The 19,299-nt window shown below is 36.0% G+C and overlaps 3 protein-coding genes across 3 annotated transcripts in view; all 3 read left to right on the forward strand.

Moving 5' to 3' along the window:
* Positions 1–8,727, forward strand: part of LOC105169121 (ATP-dependent DNA helicase Q-like 4A) — a 13,066-nt gene extending 4,339 nt beyond the window's left edge. Inside the window, exons 7-27 of the mRNA XM_011089423.2 lie at positions 6–52; positions 135–265; positions 537–915; positions 998–1,129; positions 1,922–2,008; positions 2,112–2,239; positions 3,609–3,729; positions 4,008–4,159; positions 4,224–4,359; positions 5,328–5,451; positions 5,517–5,587; positions 5,706–5,774; positions 5,949–6,071; positions 6,152–6,310; positions 6,488–6,568; positions 6,653–6,814; positions 6,991–7,046; positions 7,539–7,674; positions 7,782–7,876; positions 8,000–8,077; positions 8,169–8,727. Coding sequence (XP_011087725.1) covers positions 6–52; positions 135–265; positions 537–915; positions 998–1,129; positions 1,922–2,008; positions 2,112–2,239; positions 3,609–3,729; positions 4,008–4,159; positions 4,224–4,359; positions 5,328–5,451; positions 5,517–5,587; positions 5,706–5,774; positions 5,949–6,071; positions 6,152–6,310; positions 6,488–6,568; positions 6,653–6,814; positions 6,991–7,046; positions 7,539–7,674; positions 7,782–7,876; positions 8,000–8,077; positions 8,169–8,538 — 2,837 coding nt within the window. The 3' untranslated portion in view covers positions 8,539–8,727. The remainder of the gene's footprint in view (positions 1–5; positions 53–134; positions 266–536; positions 916–997; positions 1,130–1,921; positions 2,009–2,111; positions 2,240–3,608; positions 3,730–4,007; positions 4,160–4,223; positions 4,360–5,327; positions 5,452–5,516; positions 5,588–5,705; positions 5,775–5,948; positions 6,072–6,151; positions 6,311–6,487; positions 6,569–6,652; positions 6,815–6,990; positions 7,047–7,538; positions 7,675–7,781; positions 7,877–7,999; positions 8,078–8,168) is intronic.
* On the forward strand, positions 9,734–12,081 carry LOC105169122 (E3 ubiquitin-protein ligase RNF170-like). The gene is made up of 5 exons (XM_011089424.2): positions 9,734–10,178; positions 10,939–11,135; positions 11,264–11,362; positions 11,596–11,647; positions 11,787–12,081. The coding sequence occupies exons 1-5, from the start codon at positions 9,869–9,871 to the stop codon at positions 11,924–11,926; spliced, it is 798 nt and encodes a 265-aa protein (XP_011087726.1). The 5' UTR covers positions 9,734–9,868; the 3' UTR covers positions 11,927–12,081.
* Positions 13,074–18,702, forward strand: LOC105169123 (E3 ubiquitin-protein ligase RNF170). Its single transcript, XM_011089425.2, has 5 exons — positions 13,074–13,539; positions 14,333–14,529; positions 15,367–15,465; positions 17,568–17,619; positions 18,233–18,702. Exons 1-5 carry the CDS (start codon positions 13,227–13,229, stop codon positions 18,370–18,372), a joined length of 801 nt encoding a protein of 266 aa, XP_011087727.1. The 5' UTR covers positions 13,074–13,226; the 3' UTR covers positions 18,373–18,702.

Genomic DNA, 19,299 nt, shown 5'->3' on the forward strand with positions numbered 1-19,299 from the left:
GCTGAGGAAATTGCCTCCTGAATTGTCCTTGATGTGTAGTCACAACTGTAAGGTAATCTTTTAGATAATCTATACCATGTAATGATCCAGACTTACTGCCCAAGTCTTGTACTTGACATCTGATACTGTTGCAGCTAGGATTTTGTCCTGAAGCTTCAGGGCACCTGCAAGCCATGAAGGATACTCTAATAGCCATATCAAATGATCTTATAGACAATGTAGATGAGATGAGTTCGGAGAAAATAGAGATCCTTCGTCAAGAAAGGTTTGCTTATCTCTCTTAGCTGTTGCCTTTACTTCTGTGATTTAATAGTTTCCCTGCTTAAGCTTTTGAAATCAGAATATTTCACATACAGATGGAAAAGGATTATGCAACTATTCGGGGCTACCATGTCTAGAACAATTTTAATATGTTAGCCCAACCCTTTTTTCTCTTCTTTGTCTTTATGTATAATTGTATACCATGCTGCATTTCTTTTTCTTTCATTTATGTTAGTGAGATCATCTATAGTTTATGATTTGCCCGTACTTGTTAGGCAGCAGCTGAAGAAACAAATTCAGCAACTTGAGATATATCTTCACACTACATCAGTCCATGAGGAAAGAAAGATTTCACAATTTTCTGCATCCACAGCAACTCCTATGGCGTTTCAGTATGAGACCCCTCCAACAGTGCCATTTAGAATTGATCCCACAAGGCTTGATTTCCAGTTCCAAGCAAACAATGAGCTGCGCGGGTTGGATAGATGGGGTTCGTCATCCATGTCAAGTTATTCCACTGATGGGTTTAGTGTTTCAACTGCCCCATTAGAGAGAGAACCATATGTCCCCAAGTATATTGAGATCAATTACATAGATGGTTCAACTGACAAAAAGTGGAGTAGTAGAGAATTTGCTTGGACAAAGAAGCTAGAGGTTTCTATTCCATACACTCTTATTTCAGGTACCACTACTTGGTATTCTTACTTTTTTTTCTTTAAATCTATTTGACTTTCAGACAAACAACAAAAAAGTGTTTGGCAACCATTCCTTCCGCCCAAACCAGAGAGAGGTGATCAATGCTACAATGAGTGGATATGATGTATTTGTTTTAATGCCAACTGGAGGTGGAAAAAGTCTGACTTATCAGGTTAAATAATCTCTTTCTGCAGCATTGATTTTGTCCTCTCTTTAGAACATTACTGAGCTATGTTATTTCTCTAACTTTCCTCATCTTAGCTCCAGCTGGATGTTACTTGGGCAAGCATTGTTACAATTGCTAATTTCTCATTTACCTTATTATCCTATTCAGCAGAAAGTTTTGTGTAGACCCAGTCTGAAAATGACAACATTCAAATTGCATGTAGCTTCATGTTGATGATTTTCACAGTTTTCCTTTGCTATCATCTGTAGTTACTATCAGCTGGAACTTTGTGCACTCAGGAGTAATGTTTTATCTACAGCAAGCCACTTTAATTTCATCTTGGAGGGGATAGTCAATCATTTGTACTCAGTTATGATATGCATGCGCACTATTTTATCTTACAAGAAGTGAACTAGTGAAGTTCTTTATAGATACAAACCGAAACATTGTATGGTGGTCTTGAGTCCCCAATGGCATAAGTGGCCCTAACATTTCTTATATTGATTCTTTACATGTGGCCTTGAGGTCAGGGAAACAGATGTATGTAGTGAATCAAATTTGACAAAATCGGGCTGCATTACATCTTTGGGATCATGTTACTCTGATTTCTAGTTTGTTTGTTCTCAGAACTTATATACTTCTCCTGGAGCTGAATTTAAGTTGATTTTTGTACCTGTCTACTTTACTTTACCAGTCGGTATAGAGTGGGAATTCTATTATGTGCCAATTGTAATTTAAGTTTATTTGGTATTCTATAAACTGGCTTTTTGACGTGGTATGGGTGCTTGTTTCTTGTAGCTTCCTGCCCTTGTATGTCCTGGGATAACTTTAGTCATTTCACCCCTTGTTTCACTTATCCAAGATCAAATAATGCATCTACTGCAGGTAATCTTCCCGTCACATTGGTTAAGTGATATGTTGATTTTTATTTAATTAACTTGTGGTGACGGGCATATTCATGTGTTTCTTTCTGTCCAACAATAACCAGGCAAATATACCTGCTGCTTATCTAAGCGCCAACATGGAGTGGACAGAGCAGCAGGAGATTCTCAGGGAGCTTAATTCAGATTACTGCAAGTACAAACTGTTGTATGTAACCCCAGAGAAAGTTGCTAAGTAAGTAGAGGGTTTCCAAATTTTCTAGAAGTCCATCTTCAAATTACAATCATGTAAATCGACATTTGGTCCTGTATGTTCAGATACCAGAAGTTTGTGAACTCATAAGGTGCTTGTGCCTTTAACTGCTATTGCTATTCTAAAATTACTATAGAGGGACTGCAGATGTTACAGGGATGGTCCCTGTTCACCTAAGAGTGTTTTCAGTGGTTGGAGGTTAGGTGTTTATGGAAAAGCAAGGCCTGTTTTTGAGTGCATGCATAACTTGAATGATGACATTCTTTAAAAGAAGAAATATTATGAGATAATATGTTGCCTGCATCGTTTTAGTGTTCCCCCTTCTGTTCTCAAAGGATGTTGCATGATGTGCATTTGTATTTCCAATTGTATGAATTTACTTTCTTTTAGGATGTGGCTTCGCATATGCATGAGTCACTATATTCTCTGTATCAGAAGTTTATCCAAGGTAAAATATAATTCAGATATAGTTTGTTACTATGTTACTAGAGTCTAGACTGAGTTTTCTGATACTTGGTTCGAACCCTAGACTCTTTCGTCTTTGTCTTTTCTGCATAAGAGCCTTGGCTTTGCTGGATCCCGGAAGCAATGAAGGTCTTAATGTTCTGTCTGGAATGGAAGTATTCTTATGGTGCCATATATGGTGGAAATGTGAGGTCCCAATGAGCTGTACTAATGTAAGCATTTGTAATAGTCAGTGGTTGATTGAATCAAATCAACTTGAGCCAGAAGCCCTCATTTTATCTGCTGTACTTATGCAGATAGTAGTTTTCCCTGAATCATTTGTTCCTCCCAATTATATTTCTTAAAGAAGTCTATTAGTAATTTTCACAACTATCTTTATTACTTATTACCTTCTTTGAGTTTTCTAGTTTGATTTATATAAGTTGTATTTGATGTTATTGTTGCTCTACAAGGAGCACATCTTGTACCAAGATCAATAAGAAAACTTTAAAACACATGTAGTTTGAAAATTTAAACCTGGAGCTTGTGTTTTTATATGTCTGAAGCGTTTCACAGTTTATAATCGTGCAAGCTGTAGTTTCTAGGCTTTTTTCAGTTTCCTTGGCTGCTTTTGAAATATTCTGTCTGTTGTTGTTGGTTTGCAAGAGTGATAGGTCACTCTGAAGTCAAGCTACTTCTATTTCTTCTAAAGAAGGATAGGACTATTATCTGCATTATGATATCCATTAACTGCTTAAAGTACTGCATTTGTTGGTTATTTCCCTGAACTTTTTGAGAGACTTACAGGAGTTCCCAACATAAGCTTATGCCTTTATGATGACCATATTTGCAATAGGCATTTCTTTGCTATTTTACATGACTAAGTATCAATGGTCCGTGTCTGCAGAAGTGATGCCCTACTGCGTCAGTTGGAGAGACTACATGCTCGTGAATCTCTTGCTCGGATTGTCATTGATGAAGCTCATTGTGTCAGCCAATGGGGACATGATTTTAGACCGGATTACCAGGTTCTGTATGTTTAATTGCTTTCCGATAAGCTGTAATTATTCATCTGCATAGTTGAGTCAAGTGCCTTGTCAGACTGCAAGGTCAATGAATTGTACATTATGAGTAATTCAACAATTTTGACATGTTTTATAGGACTCAGAAAGAATCTGGAAGTTATATATATATATTTTGTGACATGTTTACCTCTTTGCCGAACAAATTCTATTCCCATGATAACATTTTGGAATTGATTGGGTTCATCTTATATTCTTATTAATTAGTTGTGATATCTGCGCAGGGTCTTGGTATATTGAAACAAAAGTTTCCGACTATACCTGTGTTGGCCTTAACTGCTACTGCTACTATGAGTGTAAAGGAAGATGTTGTGCAAGCTCTTGGTCTAGTTAATTGCATTGTTTTTAGGCAAAGTTTTAATCGTCCAAACTTAAGGTAAGTGCTAAATTAAGATTTATAGCACTTTGAATTGCAATTCCTTATGCTGCAAATATTGCAGATATTCTGTTGTTCCCAAGACTAAGAAGTGTGTAGAAGATATTGACAAATTTATCAGAGAGAATCATTTCGATGAATGTGGGATCATTTACTGTCTTTCTAGAATGGATTGTGAAAAAGTTGCTGAAAAGTTACAGGTTTGTCCATTTACTTTGATGTTCCTATTGACTCAATGGATTGTAAAGACACAGTTGTGATTCAATGTGAATTACCCCACTGGTCTTGTATGAAATAATTCTGAAATTTATAGAGCATTTCTATCTCTCTGCTCATAAGCTCATTGTACGAAAGTCATCAATCTTAAGTTAAAGAAGATGAAAACTGTTAACTTTTGCACTTGGATTACCATCTATTTTTAGATGATGCAACTTAAAAGATGGCCCTGCTTTTGTGGCTGTGGGGGTGGCATGGTTGGTAGGTTACATACTGGTATTAAATAAATTTAAACATGGGAATAAATAACAATCTAAAGAACAATGATACCATATTGTTTAGTCTAGTGTCAATTTCCTTGGCATCTCAAACTGATCTGTGTTAATCTCTCTAATGATGGATTATTGAGTTGCTATGCTCCCATGGGTTGCCTTGGAAACTGATAACCTGTTCAGGGCATTGAAAGGAAAAGTTGATTGACTTCATTAAGTTAAGAGAGCAGTAGGAAGAGATGGAAATGGCGTTGAAATTGGTAGGATGGATAAATATACCTGTTTTTGGCATTCTACCATGCATTTGATCTTCTTCAATATGTGCATCATCACAATGTCCCATCTGTTTAGCAGACCAAATAATGTGTTGGTGCAAAATAAACGTGGATTTCTACACTTGAGTTTTTAGCATTGTATGGATAGTCCTGCTTGAGCTATTCTATTGTGTTGCCTAATCCTATCATTTTGTTAAAATCCTTCAGGTTCAGTGTTGAAAAAATCATCTTTGCAGGATTTCACATGATTTGTATCTCATCTCTGAGTATAGTTGTTTCAGTTTGCGATGCCATAATTTGGCTAGTTAAAGTTTATTGGGTTTATGGCATGCTTCTGTGCAACACTAAACGGTGTATAAACCCTTAAAATATATTGGAAGTGTCATGATTTTATGCATTTTTCAGGAATTTGGACACAAAGCAGCCTTTTACCATGGCAGCATGGACTCTGCTCAGCGTGCAATGATTCAGAAACAGTGGAGCAAGGATGAGATCAACATAATATGTGCAACAGTAGCATTCGGGATGGGTACAATTTGCTACTCGTTTGCCTTTGAGCTTATAACTGACTTGTACTGACATCAGTGATTTTAGGTATCAATAAGCCTGATGTTCGGTTTGTCATTCACCATTCTCTTCCAAAATCCATTGAAGGCTACCATCAGGTAGTCCGTGGAGCGAATTGTTGTTCCTCCTTTTTCTATTGTTATATTCAGTAATGTTTGTATTACGATGATTGTGATGTATCCCTAATATGGTTTGGCATTACCTTCTGTTGTTTAGGAGTGTGGCCGTGCAGGTAGGGATGGTCAGCCTTCATCCTGTGTTCTGTACTACAGTTATAGTGATTACGTGAGTTCAAAAACTGGAAGCTATTTTCTCCATCCTTCAATAAAAATTTTCTTTGTTCTATTCTTTCAGTGTGGGCATTTCCTAGTTTGTGTGAAGATAGTTATCTGCATTTCTTGCACACATTCATGTTCTGACAAATGCCACTCTTTGAACTTGGATATTCTCTCTCTTCAGATTCGTGTAAAGCATATGATTAGTCAAGGTGAGCAAACTCCCTTTGCATCTGGATATAATCGTGGAAGTACGGCACCCTCAGGGAGGTTATTGGAGACAAACACTGAGAATCTCCTAAGGATGGTATTACAGAGTATTTTGTCGTCATCCTGTTAGAATTACTATTACTAGATTGCTAACATCTTTTAACAAATGATTCTCAGGTTAGCTACTGTGAAAATGATATTGATTGTCGACGTCTCCTACAGCTGATTCATTTTGGAGAAAAATTTGATTCTCTAAACTGCCAGAAAACATGTGATAATTGTTTGAAGAATCAAAGCTGTGTGGAGAAAGATGTGACTGAGATAGCCAAGCAACTGGTTAGGATTTCTGATTTGATTTCATTTTTAGGCTGTCTTATCTTTCTATCACATAGCATATACATTTGCAGTTCTTCATCACTTTCTGATTCTTTTTTTAATATTTTATTGGATGTATGATGTCAGTTCGGTCTATTTACAGTTTGAACAAAACAATATGCGATATGCTCTATACAGGTTGAATTGGTAAAGATAACAAGACAGCAGTTTTCGACTGCCCATCTCTTGGAGGTCTACAGAGGCTCCTTAAGCCAATTCGTATGTCCTGATGATCTGAAGTGTTTTCATATCTTTGTCATGTCTTAGGCAATTTATTTGACGCTGTTATCATTAAAACCTCAGGTCAAGAAACACAGGCATGAGACTTTGAGTTTGCATGCAGCTGGAAAACATTTGGCCAAGGGTGAAGCATCTCGTGTACTCCGTCATCTGGTCATTGAAGACATTCTTGTTGAGGATGTAAAGAAGAGTGACATATATGGATCAGTATCATCAGTGGTGAAGGTATAAAAGTTTTTTTCTTGAAGCTCTGTCTCTTGGAATAGATTGCCTTTACATCTCTCACTCTCTTTGTTTCTGTCTCTCTCCTTTCCCTTTCTCTCTACCTCTCATGAGTCTCATCTTTTATATCTATATTTCTGTATTTAAGAGTTCCCTTTTCGCATGGCCTTTTATCTCAGGTGAATGAATCCAAGGCTTACAATCTCTTCGCTGGTGGCCAGATTATTAAATTAAGGTTATGTTGTTTTAGAATTATAAGATGCAATTGCTCTTCCTTTTGGTGTGAGTCTTTTTGCCACAAAATCAAGTGTCACATGCCGTTAGCAAGTCAGATACTTGTTCACCTATGTAGTTGCTTATACATCTTCGATGGGCCAGTAAGATAAACTTCTAGTGACATTTCTAATTGCAAGCCATTATTTAGTTTGCCGAACTTTCTGCAGGGAGTCTGTGCTCTGCATACCTAGTTGCCTATAGATGGTTGTCGTCCATTAGCTTCTTCCACGAGTTTCTGTATTTGTTTCATCTGATTAATTTTCATGTAATAAGCCAAAATGACAACTATTCCTGTTATGTCATTCTGTAGAACAACCTTGTCACAGTTCTTTCATCAACAATTATTCATCATTGTTGTGATTTGAAACAGGTGGTTCCTCTCGTATTGATTTGCCTTTTGGCTCTGTCTTGAATTATACTGACCCCACCTTTTTTTGGAAATTACCCTCAGATTCCCTTCTTCTGTTAAAGCATCTAAATCAGGTCGGTCGGAAGCCACTCCAGCAAAAGGCTCACTAACATCACAAAAGCAAAACCCTGCACAGATGGCTGAACCAGCCCAACAACCGCACTCTGAAGTGGATTTGGTACATTCATGAGTTTTTAGTCAGCCCGTTTTTACATTGGTGGTTTAATTGAAAACCATCCTCAAGTAGATGTGCAACTATTTACTTTCTCGTTCCTGCCCACACAGAACCTTTCAGCCAAACTATATTCGTCATTGCGAATGCTTAGAACTGTTCTTGTCAAGGAAGCTGGAGAAGGGGTGATGGCATATCACATTTTTGGGTATGATTAATCTCTTATTTCTCATACTTCATCGACTTGATTAACTTTTATTCTCAAAGTTTCATTACATTTGGGAATTCTGCAATGACTTAACTTTCTTGCTGTTTGTCTCGTCCTGCTTAGAAATGCTACATTACAGCAGATCAGTAAGAGAATACCCAGAAATAAAGACGAACTTCTCGAGATTAATGGTATCGGCAAGTAAGTCATTTGAGAGCCTCATATGAAATCTTCAAACTTATAACCTTCCAACATCCATCAGACATCTTAGCTGACAATACAATCGTTTCAGGGCAAAGATTACCAAATATGGAGATCGTATACTGGAAACCATCGAAGCTACAATCCGGGACTATTACAAAGACAAAAACAGCAGCAGCAGCAACGATAGCACCGATTCAAAGAGGAGAAGACATGCCACTAACGGCTCCAATGAGGATGACTTCACTGAGAGCACTGGCCGGACCAAGAAAAGGTTAACTAAGAAGCAGAGCCAAACATCCAATTCAACTGATCATGCATGTGTTGTTATCGACGACCAATTTGAGGATATAAACTTTGATGACAACTTATTTGATGTCGAAGTTAGTGAAGTTGATCAGGGTAGTGGTGGAAGAGTTCTACCTTCATGGTCAACCTCAGAAAATGAGGTTCGTAGTTGATGTCATATTGGTTTTAGAAGGTTTCTTCTTGGGGGGAAAATGTTGTGTTTGTTTATTGTCAATATTATTTTTCTTCAGGGGATTAGATTTTCCAAAGTGTAAAATCCTTAGGCTGATGGGAACAAGCATGTGGTAACTGGTATTTACCAATGTATAAAACTGGTGGTATTTTTCATTACAACTTTGTATGCCAAAAATGTCAAGTTATTCTTTTGGATAAATTAAATCAAGCTACTTTAAGACTTAATACTATATAAATACCCTATTTGAGAAACTCTGGATACACTTTTGATATGTGGCATAATTAATCCTTGGATGGACAATGTTATTCTTGTTGAAATTTTAATTCTTAAAAAACTTAAAAAGACTTTTAAAAAATTTGATGCTCGATGAATGTTATTGTAACAAAAATAGAAAAATATGATGTTGGATTGATGTAATTATCAAAGAAATAAACAAAATATAAAATTATAACTCATAGTAAAAAAATTATTCTTTGTGCAATTCCATGCAAAATTTGAATGAAACCCAAGGATAACGTACGTAATGAGAGTTAATTGTTGGATAAAACATCATTTATTTTTGGTCTTATATAATTTTGTGCTATAATTTTGATCCTTAATTTTATAATTTTTTACGTCTTTAGTTCAATTATTAAAAAGAATATTAAAATTATCGTAATTGGAGAACATAAAAATGTTGCACAACATGATCCATCGTATAACATATAAGAAAGGAGACTAAAATTATACAATCATACTGTGAAAAACACTGCTTGATCATTTGACATAATACTTTTTAAGTCCTAATTTAACTCAAATTCAACAAATTGCAAAAAAAAGTGATTGACCTATTTCAAATTATGTATTGCTTACATAAATGAATATTATTCACTCATTATACAATTTATTTAAAATGAAAAAAAATCAAACCAAATTAGAATTATCCAAAAAATTGGCAAATGATATAGTCTTATAGAAACCAAACAACAATATCTTTGTTTTTGAAACAAAAAAAAAAGAAAAGATAACATTAAAAATAGAAAGAATGCGAGTATCTAGTGATCCTATCCGAACAATTAAGAGAAAGAAAAATCTCAACTCACGTGGGACCAAAATTCCATAGTATGCAACGTGTCAGCACCGTTGCTCCATTAGTGGAAACCATTCTGCGGTGAATTGCCGCCTTCAGTCGCTAACTGACAAATCACGCATCAATCCCACATTAATTTTTGATCTCTTCTTTACTCTTCCTTGGTCGGTTGGAATTTCAGCTCTGTTTGTTTGTGTGGGAGAAGCAAAGAGAAAGAAAACACAACAAGATCATAGTAATGGTTTTGCTTGGGAATGAGGGGAGAGCAACCCAGAATCTTGTTTCAAGAAAAGCCCATCAAGAGATGGAAATGAAAATGGAAAATGACATTCTTTGTGGAAAAAGATTTCATCCGGAGATGGAAGATGACAACTCTAATGATGAAGAAGAGCATGTGGGAGGTGGGAGTGGAAATGGGATTGAGGAGGAGATTGATGATAGAGTTGGAGGGTTCAACAAAGATATCCCTCCGGTTGATGATGTGTGCCCCATCTGCTTTGACAGGTTCATCATCCCCTGCAGATCGAATTGTGGTCACTGGTTCTGTGGCAAGTTCTTGTTGCTTCACTTCTTCTTTGGAGGCTCTCAATCTTTCATGCCTTTTCTTGTCATAATATACATATATGTGAAGATTTTGGCTTAGAGTTGTTTCCAAGAATCTTCTTCTGGGCCTTCCATTGTTTCTTGTATTTACGTTAACTTTCAGGTTTTTATTGTTGGACTAATGATTGATCAGTTAATGAAGTCCTCCTAGGCATGTCTCTGTTGAATTTCAATGATGGGGTTATAAATTCGATTGACAAAATCAATGTATTAGTTTCTTGTTCCTAGCAACCAATTCATGGGATTTTAGTCAACTTCTCGCATCGTTGTTTGGAGCTTGGTTTGAGTTTTTTCCGGTTCTGTTACTGGAATTGCTCTCTATGCAAGTTTAATGGATCGCCTACTACCATGTCTTGCTTGAAAACTTTCTCGAAGTTGTCTGTTCCCCGAGCCCCCAGCCACGAGTCTGCTCGTCTTGCTACCTTATGGTTCATGGACGTAACGACGATGTCTTACTTGTTATCATGTATTTTCTCCACATCTTTCATTATGAGTCTGTAGGTGATTTTAGATGTCTTACTTGCTATCATGTACTTTCTCCACATCTTTCATTTTAGGATGGGTGTGTAGGTGATTTTAGATGCAGCTGTGTGAATTTGAGGTGTTTGTATTGATAATTTGAGAACGCAATAGTTTCAACTTCACTTGTAGTGATTCTGTTATGGTTTTTTCTGTTCTAATAATATGTCTCTGTCTATTTTTCAGCGAGCTGCATCTTGCAGTTCTGGTTGTTCCGATCATCGATTAAACCATGCAAGTGTCCCTTGTGCTCTTGCCGGATAGTTAACTTGAAACCAGAAACGTCTCAGCTCATCCAACCGCCAGATGATATTGTTGAGGTCCTTAAAAAGGTCCACCAGTATAATGGCCTCTACATCAGCGGACTGCTTGGCGCTTTCCATGTAAATACGTTAGGCTTATGTATTTAAAATTCTATCTTTGACTTCTGCGATCCTTTCTTTCTTATAAGTTTAGGAACAGTGTATTGTAGTGCATGGATGTGATGATGATTTGGGCTCATATTTGGCAGAGATTACTAGCATTGCCACTGTTCATGGGGAGGGTATTTAGAGTCCTAATAGATCCTGATGGCTTGAGATGCACCTACTACATTATGCGCCTTCTTGGGGTAAGATTGATTGCTGGCTGTGGTTTGATTGAATCGTAGCACTACTTTGCTTGTTTTTGTCTTCTGTTTTCCTTGTACGACCTGTTTTGCTTATACTTAAGGTAGTTGGGCATAGGTTTCTTACTTTATAAAGGTCGCAAATACATAATGCTGCAGATAGTGTTGTTTCATGCATGACACCTCTTTCCATCCGAGGAGTGCTGATGCCGGTTTTCCATTTCTGTCACTTGCAGTTGTTTCTGGCCTTGATCTACGAAAGAGGGGAATACGAGTTCATACCTACCGGTACATTTCCTTCACATTCAACTTTTTTCACTGTAATTTCTACTGGTTACGACACTCCATATACCCAAAACCAACATCTGGGCTAGCGGACGTAAGTGGGAGTTGTCGCTCTGAGCGAACGTTGTTGCTTTCCACACAGGTGGTCTCGGGATCCAGAGAACGTTCGATGTGGGTGCAAGCGTGCTAGTCATCAGTCTCTTTTTCATTGGTATGGGGTACAGATACGTGCTCAGATATCGCGCAAGACGTTTTGCAGCCATGCAAACTTGGGATGGTTGAGCGGCCGGCTGCATCGCTGCTCGGTCGTAAGGGCTGCTTTAGATTTGCCACCCCACCTTAGCTAGTTTTTAACATTTGACTTGTATCTAGATGTATGAATTGCAATTAGCTGGTGCTGAGGTTGTAAGTTTAATGTAAATAGTAGAATTTTGGCCCATTCTGTTGCTATTGCTCATATATTTCAAAACAAATCTTTTCCACTCAATTAATCTTATAAAAGGTGATGATATTTTCATTACATATACTGTGTGAACATGTGCAAGCCTAATTTGATCGTTAAAAAGATTTATTTGATTTTTAAATAATCAGTTGAATGTAAATATAACTTATTATCAAATTCTTTTAATAATATTAGCGAACTTTTATTTAATATTGACATAAAATGATTTGTCTCTTAAAGGAAATTAAATTTTATGAATATTAAATATAATTTTTGAAATTATAAAGATTTATATATAATAATATTACAAATATATGTAATAATTTCGATAAAGTTTCGTCTTTCATCATTTTGACGATCTTAAGACCACTTTGATGGTTTTGATCGATTGAATCAGTGTTCAAACGATAATCTAAATCAAGGAAAAAAAGATAGTTGATGGTTTTATTAAGGTAAGGGATAACTCTCCCTCCTTGACGTGTATATATATATATGTATATATATATATATATATATATAGTTTTAATGATTGAAAAATTAGTTTAGTATTATCAATATTTGTTTTTATGTCAGAAATAAATGTTAGTTAAAATTTATTAATATTAACAAAAATACTAAATAGAATTTTATATTTATTCTCAACTGTTTTATTATAATGAACGAATATATTCTAACCAAATGACTCGTATAAAAATGAATATATAATTCATTAACAAAAAAAATATTTTAACCTAAAAAAGATCTATAAATGGATTGGATAAATATGATTAACTTATCAAAGGAGTTTTGATTGTCCTTTTTATTAAAATCCAAGGCCAGAACATTGGGCTGCCATTTGTTCATAAAAAATAATATAAATGAGTTTCAGTAGATAAAATATTATTTTAATATGTGATATTAATAATTAAAAAAGAAATTGAATTAGCTGAGGTTGCTTGAAACTTGAGTTATACCCCCAAATTATACTAAATTGCTTTTCTACCCTCGTGAAGTAATGACAAGAATTATGTAAATAATGCCTTGCGAAGATTCGTGAAACCCTCGTGTTCGTCACAATCAATGCACGCACATTGCGAATATGATCACACCGTTTCATTCAAATTCACCGACAAATGAGAAGTAAATTTTCGTCAGGGAAAAATGAAATCCTGGATTTTCTTCTCTGGCAGCCGGGATATCAATCCGAATCCGGAAGCCGATGATCTCCGCGTCGGGGAGACGAGTGGGGGAGGAGAAGCGCCGGCCACGGAGGAAACGGAGGCCTCTATCGAGAGAGAAACAGTTGCGGGAACTGCAGATGGTGAGGCCGATCCGACGTCAACCCCGACGACGTCTGGTGAGGGGGAGAGGAGAAGGGCGTTGATGGAGGAGCCACCCACTGATGACGTATGCCCTATTTGCTTCGGGGGTTTTGACGTTCCGTGCCGGGCGCCTTGTGGTCACTGGTACTGCGGTGAGATTTTTCTTATTTGGGTTGTAAAAAAAAAATGACAAGACTTAATTTTTGCTGTTAAGATTTTTAAGTATCTGTTTAAGGGCTGTTCTCATTATGTGCCTTTATGATCAAACAGAGCTTGGTAATGGCGTCTGCATGTGTAATATCCTCAGAAAGATTTTGAAAAAAACAAGTCATAATTTAGATTGTTTTACTATTGGTGAATGAGGCTGAGCATTCAAGATGTGTGAGTGAGACGGAGGGGGGCTTGTGAAAGTTCTGCGGTGTGCACTCTGTATTGTTAACTAAAATATTCTGAAAGTCCTGCAGTTTCCTTTTGCAAAACTTTTAATTAATTCTTCAATGTGAATAGTTTCTCTGGTGAGAGTCTGTCTGTTTGCTTTTCTTGAGTGTGGTATTATAAAAGTGTCTGCAAAAGGAGTTTGTGATAATCTTTAATAAACCTATTCTTATGTTTTGTTATTCTTAGAGGCCTTTGATTTGCATCTTCGACCTTACCTAATCAATAGCTTACTCAACTAGCATCATCTTCTTTTATTGAGAATAGGAGGAGCTAAGATCCTTTGTGCAACTCCTTAGCTCCAGAAACACAGATTAATTAAAGTTCTGGTACACTTTTCTGGTTGAACTGCACGAGAAGTTTACTGGTTTAATTAGCTCTGATAAGAAATACTATTATAAGAGTCAGAACATCCCTTCTGTAAATGCTGGTTTTCTGCTTTGTTAAAATTGTTGCTGTTGTTATCCTTCCTGTTTTTTCTTTATCATAATTGTTTTGTGTCTCCTACAGGAAGCTGTATTCTGCAGTACTGGAACTTTAATACTTCAATGCAGCCATGCAAGTGTCCTATGTGCTCGCAGCTCATAACTAAATTGATGCCTCAGGCATCATTGCATCAAAGACGTGAAGTGGAGACTACTAAAGTTTTACAGAATGTTGGCCGCTATAACCGCTTATTTGTCGGTGGCATTTCTGGATTTATGCTGGTAGGTTGATGCATTGTGGAGATTCCTTTTAGTTCATATTCTTTTTAGTTTATCCTGTTCTTGTGATATGGTGGAATCAGATGAGTTGGGATAAAAAATTACCTGGACTACATACGACTAGAAACATTAAAAGATGACGCTCATTTTTCATTGGCATGGTTGACATTGTTATAAATAATAATGTCATAGGATGTGCTTAGATTTCCTCTCATTTATTGCTTATACTCAGATTTCTACATCAGATTAGGCCTGATCAGTTTAAGACTAAGTAAGGACCTTGAAGAAGCTAAAAAAAATTGAATGTATAATTGTTGCTGATAGTCACAAGCTCAACCTTATTTCTGAATGTGGGATTCTTCTTTGATAATATTTAAATCGGTGTCATTAGCAAGTTCACATATTCTTTGAGAGGTAAGAAAATGGAATATGGTGAAGAAACAATAACCCAAGTGGATGACAGCCTTAGTTGATGTTTATTTATATCATACTTAAAAGATATTACGTGCTATTCCATAACCACTAATGAATTGGCACATACTGTGGTTATTGCTGTTCTGAAATTTGCTCTATACAACCTTTAACAGTGTCCCACAATCCTTTGTGTTGACGCTGAATTAATGAGTCAGGCCTTGATCGTTTTGGTAAACAAAAGCATTGTATTGAAGTTGTCTCTACAGTAGAATGTAACTAAACCCCCCTGCCTCCTCCAACAGGAAGGAGTTTTTTCAGCTTTCACATGATCAACGATAATCTTGATGTCATAGATTTTTTATTAAACCTCATACTATGCAATCCTATATGAGATCTTTGACTTCTCTTTTCCATCTGTTTTGACAGAAATTTCTTGCTATTCCATTGTACATAAAGAGAATGTGCTATGAGATGCTGAATCCTGACAGGCCTGGCGTTTATCTCCATGAGATGCGAGTAATTGCAGTTAAGTTCATCTAACTGTTGGGGAAAATAGAAAGGGAAGGAAATACTGACCTCTCTTTCATGAATCATTTTCATGTATGTTTCTTCTACAAGACCATACTGTTTCGGTGGTCAATATTTTGTCCTATATAATTAGTGGTTCTTGTTAGTCAATTGCTTCTAGAAAATTCTCTCTTCAAGCAGAAGCAATCGGTAGAAGAAGTGGAAAGAATCTTATCGTTGTTGTTTTGAGGTTGTGTTTTTTTTTTCCCCAAGTATTACTCTCTTTGAATGACATTAATGGGGGATGTTAGGAAGTATTTTCCTGCCAGAACTTTTTGTGGCTCTTCTTGTCCTGCAAAATCTTCTAGTAAGAGAAAATTAACAGTTGATGTTAGCATATGATGCACTCATATTGGCTTTTGTTTTCTCAATGGCGCTTTTCCTTAGATGCATTTGTCCATGTATTATCTAGCTATTCAGGGATTGACTTCTATGTAGAAATTTCTTTGTTGTTGCTGAGACTCGCTTTGCATCACAAAAATCATCTGCTTTTTCGTATTCAAATTAAGATGTTTGCTTCATCGTTTCGAAGTTAAGATGCCAATAGTTTGTGAATATCCGAATGCAATCCCCATTCATTCGCATTTGCAGATAGATTCTCACTGTAACTACAATTCTTGATGTTTTGAACATTGATTCTCATTAATAGCCTTCATCAAATCATTAAGCATAACTTGATAAGCTTTTCTTGTTTGCAAGAGCATGGTGCTCCACCAACACTATTGTTTCCAATTTGAAATCTCTGAAAAAAGAAGTGAATACTTTTCAATGCAATTAGATCTGACACTATATAAGTCAATGTTAATTCAGACACTCAGTCAAATTTATCTTAGTCAAAGTCTTGTAGTGGTTCATATTCACATTTTGCTGGGGCATGTAGATAAAGTGGCAGTTCACTGCTTCCCCATGATGGATTGGTGTTTCTTATTTATTTCGCCAAACTTCTGTTTGCTTCCCCTGTTTTAAGGTGTTTATTGGATACAAATAAATGAAAATTGGAGATGTAAATATTCGCTAGATTTACAACCAGGAACTCAATGCGCCACAACTAAATTTTAACTCTCCGTGGATATACATAGGGTCATGAATGTTTAATCACATAAAAGGATCATGTTAGCAATGCGTCTATTTGAACTATTAAATTATGCACTATTGTGAATTTTTTGCTGGTTTATAATTGTCTCATTGATGATACTTTCTATCTATATTACAGTACTCTTTAGGTTAGACTTCTACCATGTTTATAACATGTCAGTTTTTCTGCAATTTGCTGTAAGTATCATTCTTATGTTTCGCTGGCCATGTGGTTTGAAAAAATACTATTTGTTGATTTATATTACTTGCAGTAGTTAGTTTGTAAATTTGTATGAGCTGTAATGCCTCGATTCGCATGTGTTTCTTGAAGATTTGTTTTATTAAAATTTATGTAACTTTCGAGACAAGCAACATATTTTATGTTTATCTCTCATACTTGATGGGAATCATGCGATAACACAAGAATCGGATTTTCAAGTGGTAAGAGTGGCAGTCATGTGGCATCTTAGTTGCATTTTTCAATTATGATGTTCCCGCGTGAAATAAACCTAATGATTATCAACTGAAAGTTAGGCTGCCCACTAATGACCAGGGGACGTTCAGAAATATGGAAATGACTTCAACTCTGTAAACGGCTTTTTGGCCAATACCATAATAGCCATGAGTTTCCTATATCTAATGAGATGTATGCTTGGATAATTATCCTGTAGACAGCATATTAGGAAAATTCTGAGGCTCATATAGGATTCCTCAAAATGATAATATACCTGGAAAGTCTAATTAGAAAAATTCTATTCAGAGGACAGCAACTGGATGGTAAATTCATATACAACATCTTCTAACGTGCAGACAGGAATTTGCGGTTATCTAAACATTTTTCCGTGTTATTTTTCTAAAATTTGATGCATATGTTCTGTCAGCTCCTTGTATAATGGATACTTATCTGCTCTGGATTTGATGGCTTTTGGTTGTCGATTCATTGTCTCTTTTGCTAATGTCAATTTTGGATTTTCTCTATTTTGCAGTTGTTCCTTGGAATACTCTACTCTTTCGTCCCCTTTGATTTCCTCCGAATAGGTACTCCCCTCGGACTACATAGTGAATTGTTTCTGAAGAAAAACATTAAGATGTATAAGCCAAGCTGCATTCTTTAGTCTTCACGAATTTTCAGCCTGGGATGCAGTACTCCTACCATCCAAATTTGGAAAAATAAGATGATGGGGTGGAATTTAAGGCATATTTACAAACGCTTAAAATAAGCATTTATCAGCTTATAGTTTGATTTATAGTTTGTGCTTTTTAATTGCTCAAATTAGCCGATTTAAGTCAAAAGCTATAAGCAACAAACACTCCCACTCAACTTTTTCGCACTTTTCACTTTTGGTTTCAAATAATACCGACTTTAATAATGCTTAGATTGCAACTTTCTTTACAAATAATTTTCACCACAAAAGCATAGGCCGCCATTACAATTACCTTTTAACGGCATGGCATGCCTTCATATATGTTGTTAAAGTTTCTTGGGTTCCAATCTTCAAGAGGCATGGAGATATTGGAGAAGGCATTGATCATCCACTTCTTTAGTTGCTTAATATTTCTGGAGCAATCATTCTGTTATTCTCTTTATTTGTTATTCATGTGAAGTATTTAATTCTCATTCCGAGCAATTTACTCCGACTGTGTTCAACAGGTCGTAGGAACATCATAGATGTGTTTGATTACTCTGCCTTCGCTCTCTCATTCATCTTGTATCTGGTTGGCCTGTATCTCCGTCGAAGGCGTCTAAGAAATGTTAGAGAGTTAGTTGACAACCAGGCAGGGCACGATTAAAAGTATCGCCTGAGATTAGTCGTGCCTCTGCATCAGTGTTGAATGTATATGTTACTCTGGTTCACACCACGCATCGCCTGGTCAACCAAATTGGCAAGTTGTCATTTAGATGTCTGGTGTGTATATAACTCTGTAGAAAATTACAAAGAGCATCTTTACCAATTTGGTATATTGTTGTTAGGATCACTTTGTACAAATGAGTGTCGATCTGTTGCTATGGTTGCTAAGGAAAAATCCGATCACTGCACAAGTATTCTCGGATATTAGCAAATCTTTGCTCGTGTATAGATGTCAATAAATTATTGTATGGAAGTATTTGTTGTACGTTTATGTTTCTGATTTTGCTAACCATATCTTCATTATTGTATGAGTTCTTGCAGCCTACCCAGTACCCTCTCCTAACCTTACCATTGACAGGGAAATTTCGGACTTTGAGCTGCTCACCACGATCTCCTATATTATGTAACCTTACTAAGGTCTCCAGAGTAGAAGGCAGCATTTGACTTCACCATCTAAGAAAAATCCATCAAAAACTATTGGGAAAAGAAGGAACGTCAACTCATAGTTTTATTGAACCTTACAAAGGTTCAGTTATTTTCAGAAATAAAATAAAGAATAAATAGCAATCAGCTTTTCTCAGTTTTGTTATAAATTATAAATATTTCTTTGTTGTTTGAATAATTATAAATATTTTTAAAATTAATGATTGTTTAATAAATACCTTTCCACAATGAATTGTTATGAGAAGTATTTATTAAATAATTGTTAATTTTAAAGAATATTTATAATTATTTAAACAAGGGAGTGAAGGGGTATTTATGATCTATACTATTATAAAAGAAACTTTATTAATCGTACTAATTTTTTGTTATTCTATCTTATTATTTCATTCATTTTATGCTTTCAAATAAAATTATTCATAACAGT

This window comes from Sesamum indicum, linkage group LG8 (assembly GCF_000512975.1).
Source record: "Sesamum indicum cultivar Zhongzhi No. 13 linkage group LG8, S_indicum_v1.0, whole genome shotgun sequence".
Lineage (NCBI taxonomy): Eukaryota > Viridiplantae > Streptophyta > Magnoliopsida > Lamiales > Pedaliaceae > Sesamum > Sesamum indicum.